This window comes from Asterias rubens, chromosome 4, assembly GCF_902459465.1.
Source record: "Asterias rubens chromosome 4, eAstRub1.3, whole genome shotgun sequence".
NCBI lineage: Eukaryota > Metazoa > Echinodermata > Asteroidea > Forcipulatida > Asteriidae > Asterias > Asterias rubens.
Window position 1 is genome coordinate 17,376,071 of NC_047065.1, and position 16,545 is coordinate 17,392,615.

The 16,545-nt window shown below is 37.5% G+C and overlaps 1 protein-coding gene across 1 annotated transcript; it reads left to right on the forward strand.

Moving 5' to 3' along the window:
• The first annotated feature begins 2,972 nt into the window (after nucleotides 1-2,972).
• Nucleotides 2,973-13,386, forward strand: LOC117289465 (translocon-associated protein subunit alpha-like). The gene is made up of 8 exons (XM_033770601.1): nucleotides 2,973-3,172; nucleotides 4,466-4,723; nucleotides 5,565-5,692; nucleotides 6,229-6,360; nucleotides 6,963-7,042; nucleotides 8,244-8,322; nucleotides 11,206-11,302; nucleotides 12,400-13,386. Exons 1-8 carry the CDS (start codon nucleotides 3,097-3,099, stop codon nucleotides 12,468-12,470), a joined length of 921 nt encoding a protein of 306 aa, XP_033626492.1. The 5' UTR covers nucleotides 2,973-3,096; the 3' UTR covers nucleotides 12,471-13,386.
• Nucleotides 13,387-16,545: the final 3,159 nt, after the last annotated feature.

The window sequence follows — 16,545 nt, forward strand, 5'->3', positions numbered from 1 at the left end:
TCAAATTAGCAGACATTAGTTCACAAAGTAAATGGAAAACTTTGCAGTTTTGAGGCAAACAGTGTGAATGATAATTTTAAAACATGTTTCCCAACCAGAGTCATGTCCACAAACACTTCACAGTCTAAAGAGCCAGATATAAAAGCAATGTGTTTCTTAAAGGTTTTAATAAATATTACTATTGTTGAAAATTGAGATGTGATGAATTTTTACAAAGACAAATTTTGATTTTGTGTACTGAGCCTGACCTTCTACCTGAATTGGATACATTATACAATTGTTGCACGCTGTGACGGGGTCCATGGCGTTTTGTCCACCGAGGAGGGAAATGGAACCCGAGGCGAAGCCGAGTTAATCAATACTTATAATGAGAAATATTTCATAAAAATTAAGAACCATAAAAATATGTTTGAACTATCGTTATATTTAAAAAAGAGGTATGATATAAGATACAAGTCAAATTCCTCTATTAAAAAAGTAGAAATTTTCTCACACAAACTGCACAGGAAAGTTCATTTTCTAACATTTTGTTTTACTTTAGAAAGATGTCTTTTTTTAAAGGTGATTATTATTAATTGATGAGATAATGCCCAAAAATCATTTTCATTGTTATTTTAGTTTTGCACTTAGAAACTCATTATTAAGCTTTCCACCAAGTATCCACTATAGAAACAGTTAGTTTTATGATTTTTATTAAATGTTACATTCTGTAATTCAGTAATTGCTATTTAGCCTTTTAATATTATTTGTTTTAAAAAAAAAGTTAAGTGTTTTTGTTTGGTAATGAGAGCGACGTTAATAAAATCATTGACCAAAAATTGAACTTTGTGCATGGAGTTTATAATTATTGGTGACGTTTTTCCTCGAGCAGACTTTACTTTATTTTATTTCTTATACAATAGTTAAGCCATTACTTAAAGAATCCTTAATTGTTTTCTGGGGGGGCGACTTTATCGCTAGGGGGCGACATTGGCTGCGGGCGATATTGTCAGTAGGCTCTGCTTTATATTCTTTCCAATACAATAATTGAATTCGCAAAAGCCATTATACTACCATAATAATCCTTACTTACTTTCTGGGGGCAACTTTGCTAGGGGGCGACATTGTCTGTGGGCTACATTGTCAGGAGGCGACATTGTCATGGGGCGACTTTGTAATGACCCGGTGCGAGCCGGTTAGGGGGCGACTTTATTGGTGGCGAGCTTGCTAGGTGGCGAGATGGCCAGCAAATTCCTCACGACCGTGCGACTAGGAAAGCGCATTGGTTCTACCTCCATGACAACCCCAAGCTATTGTTTCTAAAGGGCCATCGCAAATTTGAAGGTCATGGCTTTGTTCTTGTCCAACTAAAGAATTGGTGGCCAGTTTGATTTGAAATATTTATTGGCCATCTTGAAAGAAAAAAGTAATTAGTAAATAGTTAGGCCCTCATCCTCCTCTTTTTCGAAAAATCCGGACGATCAACTGGTATTTTTTTGGTATTTGGCCTTATTGGAACATCTTCAGTTTGGACTTTTTGTCGCATCTTCTGTGTAGGCGCAATATCACCTCGAGGAAAAGGCGCCTTTTACATGAATGCACCCAATACCCTTACTTTTACATTTATTTGTCTGTGTTTATACATTTGTTTTCTGATTTTGTTTTATCTCTTATCTACAAAGAAACAAAAGAGTACTATCTGTGACAGAAAGTTTCAAAAAAGCAGACCAAGTGAGACGTTATGAGGAGGGGAGTGAGATCCTCAGTCGGTTGCGACAACGACCAAATTAAAGATGCTATGTCAGATTTTTTGCCCCAAACATTAAAATAAAAATTGTTTTTTTTTGAGTGAATGGTATTTCAAAGAGTATCACCCGCTCTAACGAAAAAAAGTTAAACTTTTACTTATAATGGTCAGGAACCATGACAAAAATTTAAAACGTTTCCTATGAAACACATAAGAGTTGGTCACGTGATATATTGTCGGGATCCCGACAAAAAACTAATTTTGAGCACTTTATTTCACTGCTACTAATAATTGGCGGACTTTTCGAGCAATGGCTCAAATGAAAGCTTGTAACTTTCTCAGCCCCCATCAAAATACCTATTAAATTTTAAATCAAAAAATCTGACATAGCATTTTTAATAATCAGGGCCTACCTTGCCCGTCGCGACACATTGATACTGAGACACCCAAAGATACAAAAGTTGCACTCCACTAGGAGTAAACAGAGCGTCGGCCTTATTCATTTTGTAGGCCCTTTTCTAGACCGATTTGAGAGCCCACAGACAAGGGACACAACACCGGGGAAGTTGTTGACTTTCAACTAGGACTCAGGAGCTATATTGTTTTATGCTACACTGGTCCTGAAATAAATGGTCCCGTTTGTTGCTGAGACCATAATCCTACCTCCATGCTGAGACCATGCTATAATTATGCTGAGGCGGATCACCGTTTGGACGTTTGTCTAGATTGATGCTCGGACGTTTGGCAAATAATTACACCCGCGAGGAGGTGTTTTAAAAAAAAAAATTGGAGGGAGGACACTCGACGGACCCTGAATAAATTAGTGATCATGGGTTTATGCGGAGCATTAATAATGACCAGACAATGGCCCCTTCATACACCTTATTACAGGCGTGCATCGTTGACGACCCCGCCCCCCAAAAAATATCATACATCTATAATTATTTTTTTTGTAATGCAAATGCAAAGTCTTGAACGACCGAATTTATTAAAATTGTTGTTTGCTTGATTATTTGTTTGTTTGTTGTTGTTGTTGTTTTTTGTTGTTGTTGTATTGTCAGAATCCTCAATATCACTGAGAATTATCCATAGAGCTATATATTGCTCTATGGAATTATCACAACTAATTGATTCAACAGGTGGCGCTCTCTCTTTTTGCCGTCGTTGAATTTTGTCTGGTTCCCCAACAACGAGTCCTCCAAAAAATGCTAATGAACATTAGCGTAGCTGTGTACACCGGTTATGGGCACCAGACTGTTTGATACTTCCTTTGACAGAACAGGTAGAAATCCGACTGAAAGTGTCGGTTGAACCTGCCGAAAAATCCACCATCATCCAGCTTCTCCAGTTGGATAAAAACCACAAACATCATGCTGAAGATTGTGCCAAAGTTTATTTTGCTCTTGTTGCTAGTTTTACCCGCAACAGTGCTTCTGTCAAGCCGTGGTAAGCAATAGATTATGGTGTTTTCAACATATTGAATGAATGCTACGTGTACATAAAACAAGTGATGTGCTACGTGGACACTTTTAAAACGAACAATTCCTTAATTTTACGTGTGTTGTTATGGCATGGGGTGACAGCCAACAATCGCGTTTGTGGGCGGGTGGCGATAATAATTTTACTCAAATACTCAGTTAATGAAAAGTATGCCAGAATGTGATCTCCACATTTTATTTTCACATTTTATTTTCACACTGAATTATGAGTTTACTTGAAACTATGACAAATTAAAATAAATGGTATTATTGTTTTAATTCTTAATCTTGCAGGCCAGTTCAAAGTTGTCAGTTTGAATTGTATTATTAGTTTAGTAAAGTTTTAAAATGTAATACAATTTAAATGAATTTAAAAATTTTCATTTGATTTGAGTTGACTGAGTAGTGGCTAAGTGAGTAAGTTATATTATTGACTTTTAAGGGAAAGTCTCCGTATGGCGCCACCACTTTTTCATTTGATTGGTACGAAATTATATTTAAGTATCTTATTTACCTCAAGAATACTGATGAGATATCCCCTTTTGTAAAAATGAGTGAAAATGGAAAGTTATCCCCACTGGTTCAAAATAATTTACCTAAAAAGGAAATCCTTATAAACTTCTTGATATGAATATGAGTGTGAGTGGTCATGGTCTACACCATGATGGTGGTTAGATTTTTAATTTGGAAAGATTGCCATCCGATTCCTGTCTGTATCCTGTCAGTGTCAGCACTTTTTGGCTCATTTTGTTCTTACAAAAATAATATGAATACTCATTTTAGTTTTTAGTCAATAGAATAAGAATAAGATACTAATTTAGTTCACAACAAATTAAACAAGAGTGGCAGGATATGGAATTAGAAGTGTCTCAAAATTGATAATATTTGTGTTAAACTTAAATAATAAATAGGATTTGTCTGTATCCTGTCCCGACTGTTTCACCCATTTTTTACAAAAGGGAATATCTCATTTGAGTAAATTAGATACTATCATATTCATATTTCATAATGATTGAAAAACTGGTGGTAAGATACGGAAACTTTTCCAAATAAATAAATACAACCTTCCTTGCTCATGCTGCTAATGCTTTGCCACAAAGACCTTATAACAAACATCGTCTTACCGAAACTTGTCAATCTTTCCCCATAATTCTTGTAAAATGGCATGTTCTGCATAAAATTGTCTGGTTTTGAGTTTACTGGCCCAATGCTAAAATGCTGTATATTTGGGAATATTAACTTAACATTGGTAATTGCCCAGGATCATCGCTGGTGAGCCACGCATCAGAAGAGGACAAGGTGGAGGATGCCTTGGAGGGAGAGGACATTGACGACGAAGAGGATGACGAAGACGAGATAGAGGTGGAGACGGAGGGAGAAGCGGACAAAGGAGAAGATAAAAAAGCAGCAGCCAAGACGGAGGATGAAGGAGCCGAAGAGGCAGAAGAAGAGCAGGAGAAACTCAAACCCGCTGAGGATGTTGAGACCACATTGCTCTTCACCAAGAATGCTGAGAAAGGTTCGTCATCTTTTTTAGTCTGAACCTTAAGGGTCTGTTTAGATTTGGTACTGACTTTGAAAATTAATGGCTATGAAACTTACTTGGCTACTTTAGATAGAATGCATGTTGAGAAAAAGTATTGCGTTTACTTAGTGTATCTATAAGTTTTAGTGTGACAGAGCTCTACTCCCATGAAGCCATTTTGAGGTATGGCTGACACAATACTAAAACACTATAAGGTTTGGGTAAATTTGTCTGTATACGCCCAAACCAAACAGTACACTCCTATCACATCCGCAATACCTTGAAAAAGCTTATTGATGTGATTTGTTTCGCTTGTTGTTTCAAATGGTCCACTCACAGGACAGGCCAATCTTTTACAATTTGAAACTATAGTGAATCAATCACCAACAATTAACCTGGATCAAGGCAAGGAAAGGGAAACCTAGTATTAAGATAACCAACTCTATTAGCTTCTTTAGAGGTATGTTTGTCCTGTGATGTGCCAGGCAAGGCATTTGGGCTGAGCTACAACCACCTATATCGAGTGCAGCTGTGTTACCAGTCGGGTCACCTAGATGCTTTTATAGGGTGGTGTTTTACCGCCCTGCTTAAGTTTTCTGGATGTCTTGGTCTGATAACCGTGCTTCTAATTCAGAAGCACACTGTGTTTGATCGGTGTTTGTGCATTGATCTCAAAAATCGCCAGACTGAGGACACACATTCAACCTCGTTTTGTTTTAACTGCTGATGAGTGGCTGATTCTTTATTTTTATCTGACCATGGGGAATAATATTCAAGGTTTTAACATTCCTTCTTGAAATCAAACTCATTTTTTTATTATTTTTTTTATTTGTAGAGATTCCAGTGAACAAGATGGTTCAGATCCTTCTTGGTTTCACCAATAACGGCAAGCAAAACTACGTCTTGGAAAACATCCACGCTTCTCTCCGCTACCCACAGGATTTCAGCTACTACATCCAAAATGTAAGTGTGTGGTCTGTTTAAGATTTTCTTGAAATTGGACCAGGAGTAAGCAGAATAGACAATAAACAAGTCACATGAAAACTGCCTTCCAAATTTCATGCTCGAATAGTTTTGGTTTTACCTATACACCGATGTGTACTGTTTAAAGCAAGGATCAGTCTTCTCACCTAGTGTATCTCAACATATGCACAAAATAACAAACCTGTGAATTTTGAACTCAACTGGTCGTCAAAGTTGCAAGATAATAAAGGAAGAAAAAACACCCTTATTACATGAAGTTATGTGCTTTTAGATGCTTGATTTCAAGACCTCAAAATCTGATTGTGAGGTCTCGAAATAAAATTTGTCAAAAAATATTTCGTTCTCAAAAACTACGTTACTTCAGAGGGAGCCATTTCTCACAATGTTTTTGTACTTTCAACATCTCCCCATTACTGTTACCAAGTAAATTATTTTGAGTAATTACCAATAGTGTCCAGTGCTTTTAAAGATTTGTTTAAATAATGATAATCTTGAATCTTTTTTTAAATTTCTAGTTCACAGCGAGGGACTACAATACAGTCGTAGAGCCAGGTAAAGAAGCTACACTGGAGTACATCTTCCAAGCCAGCGAGACCCTTGCCCTTCGACCTTTCGGCTTCGTCATGGAACTCAATTACAAAGATGCTGTAAGAATTTTTGTCTGTTTGCCTAGTTCACAATATTTATAGCACATTTCAGGTTAAGTATGTACACAATGTACATCAGAACAACCTTTTCTATTTCGTAATTTTGTATCTAGTAACCAGGACTGCCTGGTTTCTGCCTGAATTCTGGCTTTTTAAGTCTTCCTGATGAAGAAAATCAGCTGTTATTTTGACCCCACAAATTTTTTTTAAAGCATTGGCCCTCACCCCCTGGTTACTTAAAACTCAACACAATAACACTATTGCCTTGTCCCGTGTTGGCAGCTATAAGAAGCTCTTCCAAAGCCAGGTTTTAAGCTGGCCGAAAGTATTATAATACTTCCGCCGAATGCAATACAAATTTTGACATCACAAATTCAGTTGTCTTGTTCAACACATCTCAGCGAAAACGGTGCTGTGACGTCAAAATTAATTTTGTATTTGCAGGGAGAGTATGAACCGGGCTTGTTACAACCAGATTCAGTTACAAAACCGGAATGTAATTTTGGAGGGGGATATTTTTTGGTTAAGAGGGAAGAGCGGCAGAGACGAAATATGAAATTATAACCGACTGATGTTGATTAATTTTCTGTTTTGATCTGCAGGAAGGAAACCAGTTCATGGATGCAGTCTTCAACGACACTGTTCAATTCACTGAACCGGACGAGGGCCTTGACACAGAAACGTAAGCGTTAGATGTAGTGCGTTGCAAAGATACTTTGCAAGTATGAGAAATTTCAGAGTTTTGTCTAAATTCAGTTTCACCAAAAGTGGTTTATTTGTTTTGTTTCTAACCTTTACACAGATGTGTGTTAGAACTGTAAACTCAGTACTTTCCAGAGTTCTGAGGGAAAAAATCACACGGGCCTATTTCCTGGGTGAGATTTGAACCATAAACCATGTGACGACAACTGTCTTTATTTTTAGGATTTCAAGTTCGAGCAGCCTTTTTGTGGTTCATCTACACAGTCAACAGTCGATCCTCTTACTGTCTAACCATTCAAGCTCATCCATTGGTTTGGAATGATAGATTAACTATGCTGGGCTGCAATATATTATATTGTACTGAATGCATCTACACAGTACACGCATGGTTCTGTGTAGCTCTATGCACCGTTGTGCCACCATACACAACAACCCTTGCAGTTGAATGATTTCAAATGGTTGTCAACTCATTGGAAAATGGTACCAAGAGCAGGAGGGTTAATTGAACAAAGAAAAGGGTTCCAACATTGTTTACTTGAAGTACTTTGACATATACGAAAGGACACTGAAAACTTCTATGGCTAAAGCCGGCCTCAGGTCGACCTACAATTTTCTTGCGCCTGCAACAAACTGTCGGCAACGCGCAGACAAAATATGCTCAGGTCAACTGAGAAATCGTGCAACTGCGATTGGTTCCCGACCTTCGGGGTCACATCGCACAAGTTGAAATTGTTCTACTCAAGCGAAGACTGTTTCAGATTGTCTTAAAATCACAGCAGTTACGCTCAGGTCGTAAATAGTCGCTGACTGAAAAGTTCCCGATGGTCTTAGCTCAGGCACAGTGTGATCCTGAAAAGTCAGTCGTCGACTGTTTTTTGTTTTTTTTTAGACGCAAGGTCGACCTGAGGCTGGCTTAAGGACTATGTCACACGAGGCAATTTACAAGCAACCAGTTTCCAGGCAATATCCAAGAAGAAAAGCCAAACATATTTTGATGGTCACACATTTTTTTCTTCAGGGTTGGAATACTTTTTTTTAAGAATGACTCGTGTGCTACCAAAGTGGTCCTGTAGCATGCACTGCAGTTTGTTGCCTAAAAGTTACCTCGTGTGAACAGGCCCTTGTGCTACGATCCTAGACTCAGTTTATTTATTGCCATTTTCTTGTGTTTTTGAATTCAGGTTCTTCTTGTACGTGTTTCTAGTAGCGCTTGTTGTTGTATTACTTGTCGGAGCACAACAGTTGGTTGCATCTCTTGGGGTAAGTCTAAGATAAATGCCTTTGTTACACCTGTGATTCTTTAAAAAAAAAATCTGAATTGATGTTTGTTTTTGCAACAGAACTTGTTGTGTGTCTTCAAACTGTCTTCAAAGACATTTAAAAAACAAACAACTTGTTATGAGAGATTGCCTTAATTCACAATGCCACGGACAGCCACTTCAATGTGAGAGCTACACATTTACTGATTTGAGCTAGCGACCCAAATCAACTGAAACCAGGGGCACGTTACCACTTACTCCTGGGTTCACACTTTCACTTTAAAAAGGGCACTTTCCATTGTAAAATGTGATAGTCTGTGGGACACTTTTGAAGGAGCCCAAGGCCAAGACCAGGGGCAACAAAGGCGATGGACTCCGTGGCCTCTGTGTAATTCCAGGCTTGCCTTGAAAGTCCTAAAGCTGGTTCCAAACGGTTGACCACAGTAGTCAACCAATGGTCGACCAGCCTGGGTTCGTTTCAAAATAGTTGACCTTTAGTTAACAATGGTGCAGACTCTAATTTTCTTCCAGCCTGCCATTGGATCCCATAGACTGAAACAATTTACTACGTGTGCATAGTTGAATGGTTTCAAATGGTTAGTTGCAAGTTGCTGGATAATGTATTAAAGATAATCCAGTGTGTGAAACCTTCAGGTGTTTGACTGGTTTGTCAATTTCGATTTTAATTTTTTCCTTTTTGGGGGGGGGGGGGGGGGGGGTACAAGTTTATTAATTATTTTTTTGTGCATGAGTTTCAATGCTTTTCAGGGGGTTTTGTTTGGTAAGACCAAGTTACCCTTGCCCTCACTCACCACAGAGCTCAAAGTCCTCCAATACAGGCTAATCCAAAATGTTCCATTGATATTTAGTCTGATAAGCTCCATTGATTGATATTGCCCGTTTAGGCTTGTACCAAGATAACCGTGTTAATTCTCTATGAACAGGTTACCTAATATTGTGACTGTGTGTTGGGGGTCAAATTCCAAAGCTCTGTAGTATTAATTGGGTGCTTTGTTTAAAGGGTTTGCCTTTTTTAAGGGGATGTTGATTCACTCTCTGTAAACAACAGCTGTTCAAGTTTTAAGTCACCTGGAAGTGGTATTTTGTCAAAATACAACTGTTCTCACTAAAATATTTGTTTTGATGAATGGAATATGAATAAACAATTAACTAAGGTTTAAAAAATTTAGTTTCCATGTTATTTACAAATTTGAAAGTAAGCCCAACCCGAGAGGGCGCTGTTCGTCAATCGAGGCGTGATGAATCACATGCAGTGCCAACACAAGATAGTGACGCTTGGCACAAGCTAAAAACATGCCCTCAAAGTTGAAACAATACCAGATTTTGTTCACGTTTGGCAAATGCTCCTTTAGGTTCGTTACGTCTTTCAGGTACCTTCTTCTACTTCCCCACTAGCTGGAAAATTGTTGGGATGGCATGTTTTAGAAAAGAACTTTTCTCTTCATGTCAAAATGTGCAGTGTAGTTTGCTGCACAGCGCTGGAAATGGCGTCGGACCGGACTACTTTGCAAACTGACCCCATCTTTAGTTGTTTTGCTGCATCCAGCAGCAATACACCTGGTCGACATTGCCGGGAAAATGCAAGAAAAAACTTTTTAAAAACATAAAACTCACGACTAGGACTTGCATGTACTTGCACGTACGTGTGTTCAATGTTCTTGACGTCACAAAAGGGGTAGGCGGAGTCACCCCCACACAACTTTATGATTTTTTTAGAACATATAAATCGTTGAAAAACAATTACCCAAAAAATTATTTTATTGTTCAGAAACATATACTCTACTATTTCAATAAAAAAAAATAATCTATTTCCAGGTGACTTTAATGGTTTCTGCGTTTCTCAGTCAATTGTTTTGAGTACTTATTGAAGTTCTCACAAAGTTGGGAATGTAAAATGTTTGGAAAGAATCCAACAAATACGAACCAGTGAAATATGCTTGACGTAAGCGCAGAATTCCCTGCTTCTGTAAACCCTGATTTTTTTGTTTGCTTACAGTTAGCAGAGCCATGAAATTGGGCCCTAATCATGGCACTTGTGTCCTTAAAACACGACCTTAAACCTTAAATGCTTGGTCCTTTCGAATGAGAAGTATAGCAGAAGCTGTGTTGTGTTTAAAGCCATTGGACACTTTCCATTAAACAGTTTTTTCCAAAGGCCCACACTTAGTGTATCACAACTTATATATAAAATAACCAACCTGTGAAAATTTAGGCTCAATCGGTCATCGGGGTCGGGAGAAAATAACCGAAAAACCCACCCTTGTAATTGTTTCTGCTTGTTTTTTTCCGGAGCATGACATGTGTTTAAAATAAATCCATTATCCTCGATATCGAAAATTGATATTGTTTTAATGTTTTCTCAAAAAGTAAAGCATTTCATGGAATAATATTTCAAGAGAAGTCTTTCACCATTACCTTCTGGTTATTTGTAAATCTGTGAACTTTTTTTTTCTTCTTTCTGTTCCGAAAGTGTCCAATGGCTTTAAGAACACTACACTTACGATTAAAAAAGGGGCCCACCGCGATTGTTCTGGCGTGGTTGGCTTCAAAAGGCAGGCACTTCCATTGCGAATTCATAAAATCTGTTGGAAATTTCTGAAGGGGCACCATGGCCGAGACCAGGGAAAACAGAGGTAGTGTGATTACAGGCCTGACAAAGAGCTATATAAAATGGTATTATAATTTAAACTTACAGAATACCTGCTTTAAAAGAAGTGCTCTGAGAATCCCATAGATAAAATGAAAACTATTTGAAAAGAGTATCATTATTGATCATTTATTGGAAGCTGTTTTTATTGCATTTTAAGGAAAATTCATTATACTTTTAATTTTATATTTTATTGATCGTATTTGTGTTTTGCAGAAGAAGAGGAAAGCACCGAAGGCAGTGGTTGAGACAGGAACACAAAATAACACAGATATAGATTACGACTGGATTCCCAAGGAGAATATGATTGCAAGTAAGTACCTTAGTACCCTCCCAAAAATTCTTAATCTGGAACTTGGCCCAACTTTGTCGGATTTGGGACTGTAGGCCCAAATAGCAATTGCTTTCATTGAGACATCGGCTCTTGAATGTGGGTGTTGTGAGGTCGAATCCCACCCAAAAGGTCTGGATTTGTTTCTCCTTTATAGTGGAACTCATGAAGCGCTGATGGTGTAGTGCTTATCGAAATGTTGTAAAAGCAGATAAACAAGAAGCACCGACATAACAACAAGTTCCATAGACTTTGATTCTTTTTGACAATGGGGGTATTTTATATCTGGAAATTCATCTCGGAGAGTTTGAGGCCTTTATTCTTTTAGCAAACAGGGCAGATGTGTTTGGAAAAGTCTATGGGAAACTTTTGAAGGGACACTTAGGTCATGACCAGGGGCCAATTTCATAGATCTGCTTAAGCAGAACATACTGCTATACAATAATGTGCTAAGCAGAACTGACCAGGATACCAGTCACCAAATGTACATGGGCCGTGTTAGTTTGGCTGGTAACCTTGTTCTGGTAACCATTTGTTGTACTCGGCTATTTTTTGTGCTTATAGCCACTGGACACTATTGGTTATTGTCAAGGACCAGTCTTTTCATTTGGTGTATCTCAACATGTGCACAAAATAACAAACCTGTGAAAATTTGAGCCCAATTGGTTGTCGAAAATGCGAGATAATAATGAAAGAAAAAACACCCTTGTCATACAAAGTTGTGTGCTTTCAGATGCTTGATTTCGAGACCTCAAAACTTATTCTGTGATCTCAAAATCAAATTTGTGAAAATTACTTCTTTCTCGAAAACTACGTTACTTCAGAGGGAGCCGTTCCTCACAATGTTTTATAGTATCAACAGCTCCCCATTACTCTCTACCAAGAAAAGTTTTATGCTCCTTATTATTTTGAATAATTACCAAAAGTGTCCACTGCCTTTAAACAGCTCTATGAAATTAGGCCACATAGGCCTTTGTGGCCCCCGTTCCAGGCCATTGAGTGTAGTCCCTTTAAAGCCAATGGATACTGTGAGTCACATTACATTTATTCTTCCTCTTTTTATTTCTCCTTCCCTGCAGAAAAAACTCCTTCGCCTCGTAAGTCACCTCGCCGACGCGCCAAGAGAGCAACGGGATCTGGGGACGAGTGACAAATGTCGACCCCCCAAGTACTGCTATGAGAATTTAATATCAATCTTGAATGAGCCACTTTGGCTACTTATCCTTAAAAGGCATCTTATTCCATTATCGGCCAGAATTTTATGAATTTTTATGCATGCATTTACTATGCAAACAAGTGTGTATAAAATATCAAAGTCAATTCAGTAATGGGGAATCGGAGGGGTGGCACTGATTGTCCAGGATTTTTCCTTTGCAAACATCAGGGCCCAATTTCATAAAGACGCTTAAATAAGCAGACTCTCGATTTCACATTTTCTGCTAAGCAAAAACAAGCAGGAGGATACCGGTCGGGTATTGTACATGTGGCATTCTGTTTTGGTTGGTAGCCTTAATCTGGTAAGCATAAATTTGTTGTACTGACTGAGCTACTTTTTGTCCTAAGGAAGCTTAAACGTTAAGCAAATTGTTCTGCTAACTGTAGCAGAAAAACATTGCATAAGTGTAAGCATTCTTCACAGGGGAGCATTAACATTAGGAGGCCAGGTTGCGGGTTCACCATGGATAAGCATGGTTACGCCATTCATTTTCATACAGTAAGCACCATAAGGTTGCATGCCTTTTCGTTTGCTTACGGTTACCAGCGCTGTGAAATTGAAACTCGCGCAGTAAGCATAAAATCTGCCATTTAGCAACTCCATGAAATTGGGGCCCGATGTTTACCACTTGTCAGAAGTGCATATTCTTTTGGTTTTACCCTTATACCAATTTCAAACCAAATTATATTTATCCCTGCTTTAACTTTTACATTAATTTGAACAAAATTGCCTTACAAATCAAATTTTCTTCAGGATCTGTCACTTTAAAAAAAGTGAACTGCAAGCCCTATTACTTTTACATCTCAAAAAAGGTCAACTAGGAAAATAAATTACACCAGGAAGTTTTATACCTTTTGTGTTATGAAGTGTTTATTAATTTTGTTGGTCTGTAATAAATTTTGTCATTTACATTTTCCACACCATTTCCAAAGTTTTTGAAACTGTATTTCCAAGAGCTCCATTACTTGGAGTTGCTTGCTTAAAAACGCTCTAAGCAAATGAAGGCAGGACACCAGTCAGAATTGGTACATTTGACATGGGATTTTAGCTGGTAACCTTATTCTGGTAAGCAAAATAATTGTTTATTCGTAAGCTACTTTTTGTGCTATAACAGCTCTGTGAAATTTGGGCTGTTCATTCTTACAAGAAATTTCATGCAATATGCAGGAGAGAATGTATTAGGTTTTTGAACTTGAGCCCATAATTGTGTTGTACAGTTCATTCAAATTGCTGGTGTTGAAAAAAATAGTTTAAAAGTGCAAAAGGTTGTTCTTTATTAATAAAAAAAACCAAAAACAATTTGAATCGCGCGAACAATTTTGGATCTGCTGTTACATTCATTGAATTTTTCATGTAACACTTGAACACTGCTGCCCCCTCTAAAATCATATGGCAAGTTGTATGCTAATTATGCATTTTCCCCCAATGCATTCTGCTTTGAAAATTCGCTTAACTTTGCTTTGGGGGGGGGGGGGGAGGTATTCATTGTGCTTGGCCTTGCCTCTGTTTGTTATTTATTCTTTCCCGCTATAAAGAACTTGCCTGTCTTATTTACAAGAATATTACAATAGCTTTTGTATATTTGGTGAATCTTTAGAAGGAGCTCGGGTTTCTAGGCCAATATGCCTTATACACATGTTGTCATTTGAGTAAGGGGCCCCTCTACGATTGTTTTTGTCATCGTAAAAGCTCTTAGAAGGCGTCTTGATGATGTCATTGCATAAAGGCTATGTTATAGGCAGTGGACACTATTGGTAATTGTCAAAGACTAGCCTCCACAGTTGGTGTATCTCAACAAATGCATAAAATAACAAACCTGTGAAAATTTGAGCTCAATTGGTCATCGAAGTTGCGAGATAATGAAAGAAGAAACACCCTTGCCAAACGAAGTTGTGTGCGTTTAGATGGTTGATTTCGAGACTAGAGGTCTCGAAATCAAATTCGTGGAAAATTACTTTTTCTCGAAAACTACGTCACAATGATACTATCAACCTCCCCTCATTACTCGTTACCAATTAAGATTTTATGCTAATAATTATTTTGAGTAGTTACCAATAGTGTCCACTGCCTTTAAATCTAATGGTTCAACGTTTCAGTGTGTATGCTCCGATCGTCTTCTAGTTGGGTGTAGTCAGTAGGTATGTAGTGTAGGTTTGTATTGTGATACGTAGGGCAAGTGGAAGACTTGGTGGAGACAGTTTGGTGGAAGGTTTGATTGGTGTAGTCGGTTCATACTTCATTTTATTGATGTTGTTGCCGACATCGCAACACAAATTTATGTGCCTGGTTCATACTTCCTGCAGATGCCATACAATTTTTTTTGCCACGTTCACAATGCTGCAACGAATTATTCACAACTATTGAGCACAGCTCAACTGCTGCGAAACATTCGCTGCGAAAACAACTCTTGTGATGTCAAAAGCCAATTCACATTCCAAGTAAGTATGAACTGGCCTGTACTTGAAAACAGTTGATGTTGCGTCCTCTATCGATGACTAATACAAAAACAGAGTGGCCAATCAAGCCGCTATACTTGTGTTTTACATTGTTCAGGGGGATACAAACTTACAATGTTGTGTACATGCAGAGTTAGTCAGGTAAAACAACCACTTGGAAACTGATAGGGTTAATTATAAACAACTATTTAAACTTGCAGAATTTGTCAAACATTTTGAAAACACAATTTGCAAGGTTGGAAATAATAACGGCTCAACAAAATGCCAGAAATACGAAGTGATTTATTTGTTGAGGATGAGGAGTTGTTAGGTCGCTATCGTTTACATTTTAAATTGCATTTCAATTTTTGTTCCCTCTATACTTATTATGAAAGATATTAGGACATTTTTCACTTTGAGTTTTTGGTTACTTTCGGGTTTTTCAATTATGTATGTTGGTGGTGGAATCTAATTTCATTATTTTTTTCTCTTGCTTGGTGTTATTGTAGTCCTGTGTGTTTTTTTTTGATGCACAAAAGCACATTATTTCTCTACTCAAATTTATTGTATTAAAGTTAAACTCAATATTTCACCCATGGATTTCTGATTAAATGAACGTGCATTCCTTTTGCTTGTAATTTTACATACAAGTGTATCAATAAATTATCTGAACTAAAATGTTCAGAAATTATTTGTCCTGTCAGTTTTCTCAGCCTTTAATTTGTTTGTAATGCCCATGTCAAAAAATTAATGTGAATTATGTTCAATTGATATACTTAGGTTTGCAGTAACACCGTGGTGTAATGATAATCTCTAAAAGTGAGTTTGAGTGTGGTTCTCAAAAGAACCATTGGTTTCAACTCGATGATTGTTGTCTTCGAACTTCTGGAGAAAATCTGTTCAATTGATGCATCACAAGAACATCTTGTTTGGATCTAGACTAGCTGTTCAATTGACGCAAAAACTAAGATGGCCTGACATCTTCACCCTGGCCTGAGACTCTCTCTCATTTAGCCTTTCTCGAGTCAAAAAGTGCTGTCCATGAAACCCCCTCCCCCCCCCCTCCCCTTATACCATGCCCTTTTGGTTGGTACAGCTAATTCTATTTTCAGATATAAGTCTGAAATTTCTCAACTCCAATGGGCTATTAATAAATTCTTGGTTGTTGGTCGTTTTTTTCTCCTAAAAAATAAAAACACTCCATGATAGAGTTTTGACTAGAAGTAGGACTAAGGATTCATATAGACTTAATATACTTTTGTGGACGGGTGAACACTTAACGACAGAAGGCAACACATAAACTGAATTGCTTTTTATAATGATAAACAAGGGGCACTCGATGTTGGTGTGTTTATTAATATTATTATTATTATTATTATTATTATTATTATTATTATTTATTCGGCAATTCACATAAAAATACAAAAATACAAAAATTGTATACGTAAAGGATAAAGCTCTTAAAAACATTAAATAGGCCTATATAAATATAAACATCTGGATTGGAAAACATTAAAAAGGGAGATACATCAACATATAAAAAAGGAGGACAGGCAGTAAAAGAGAAGACAAAG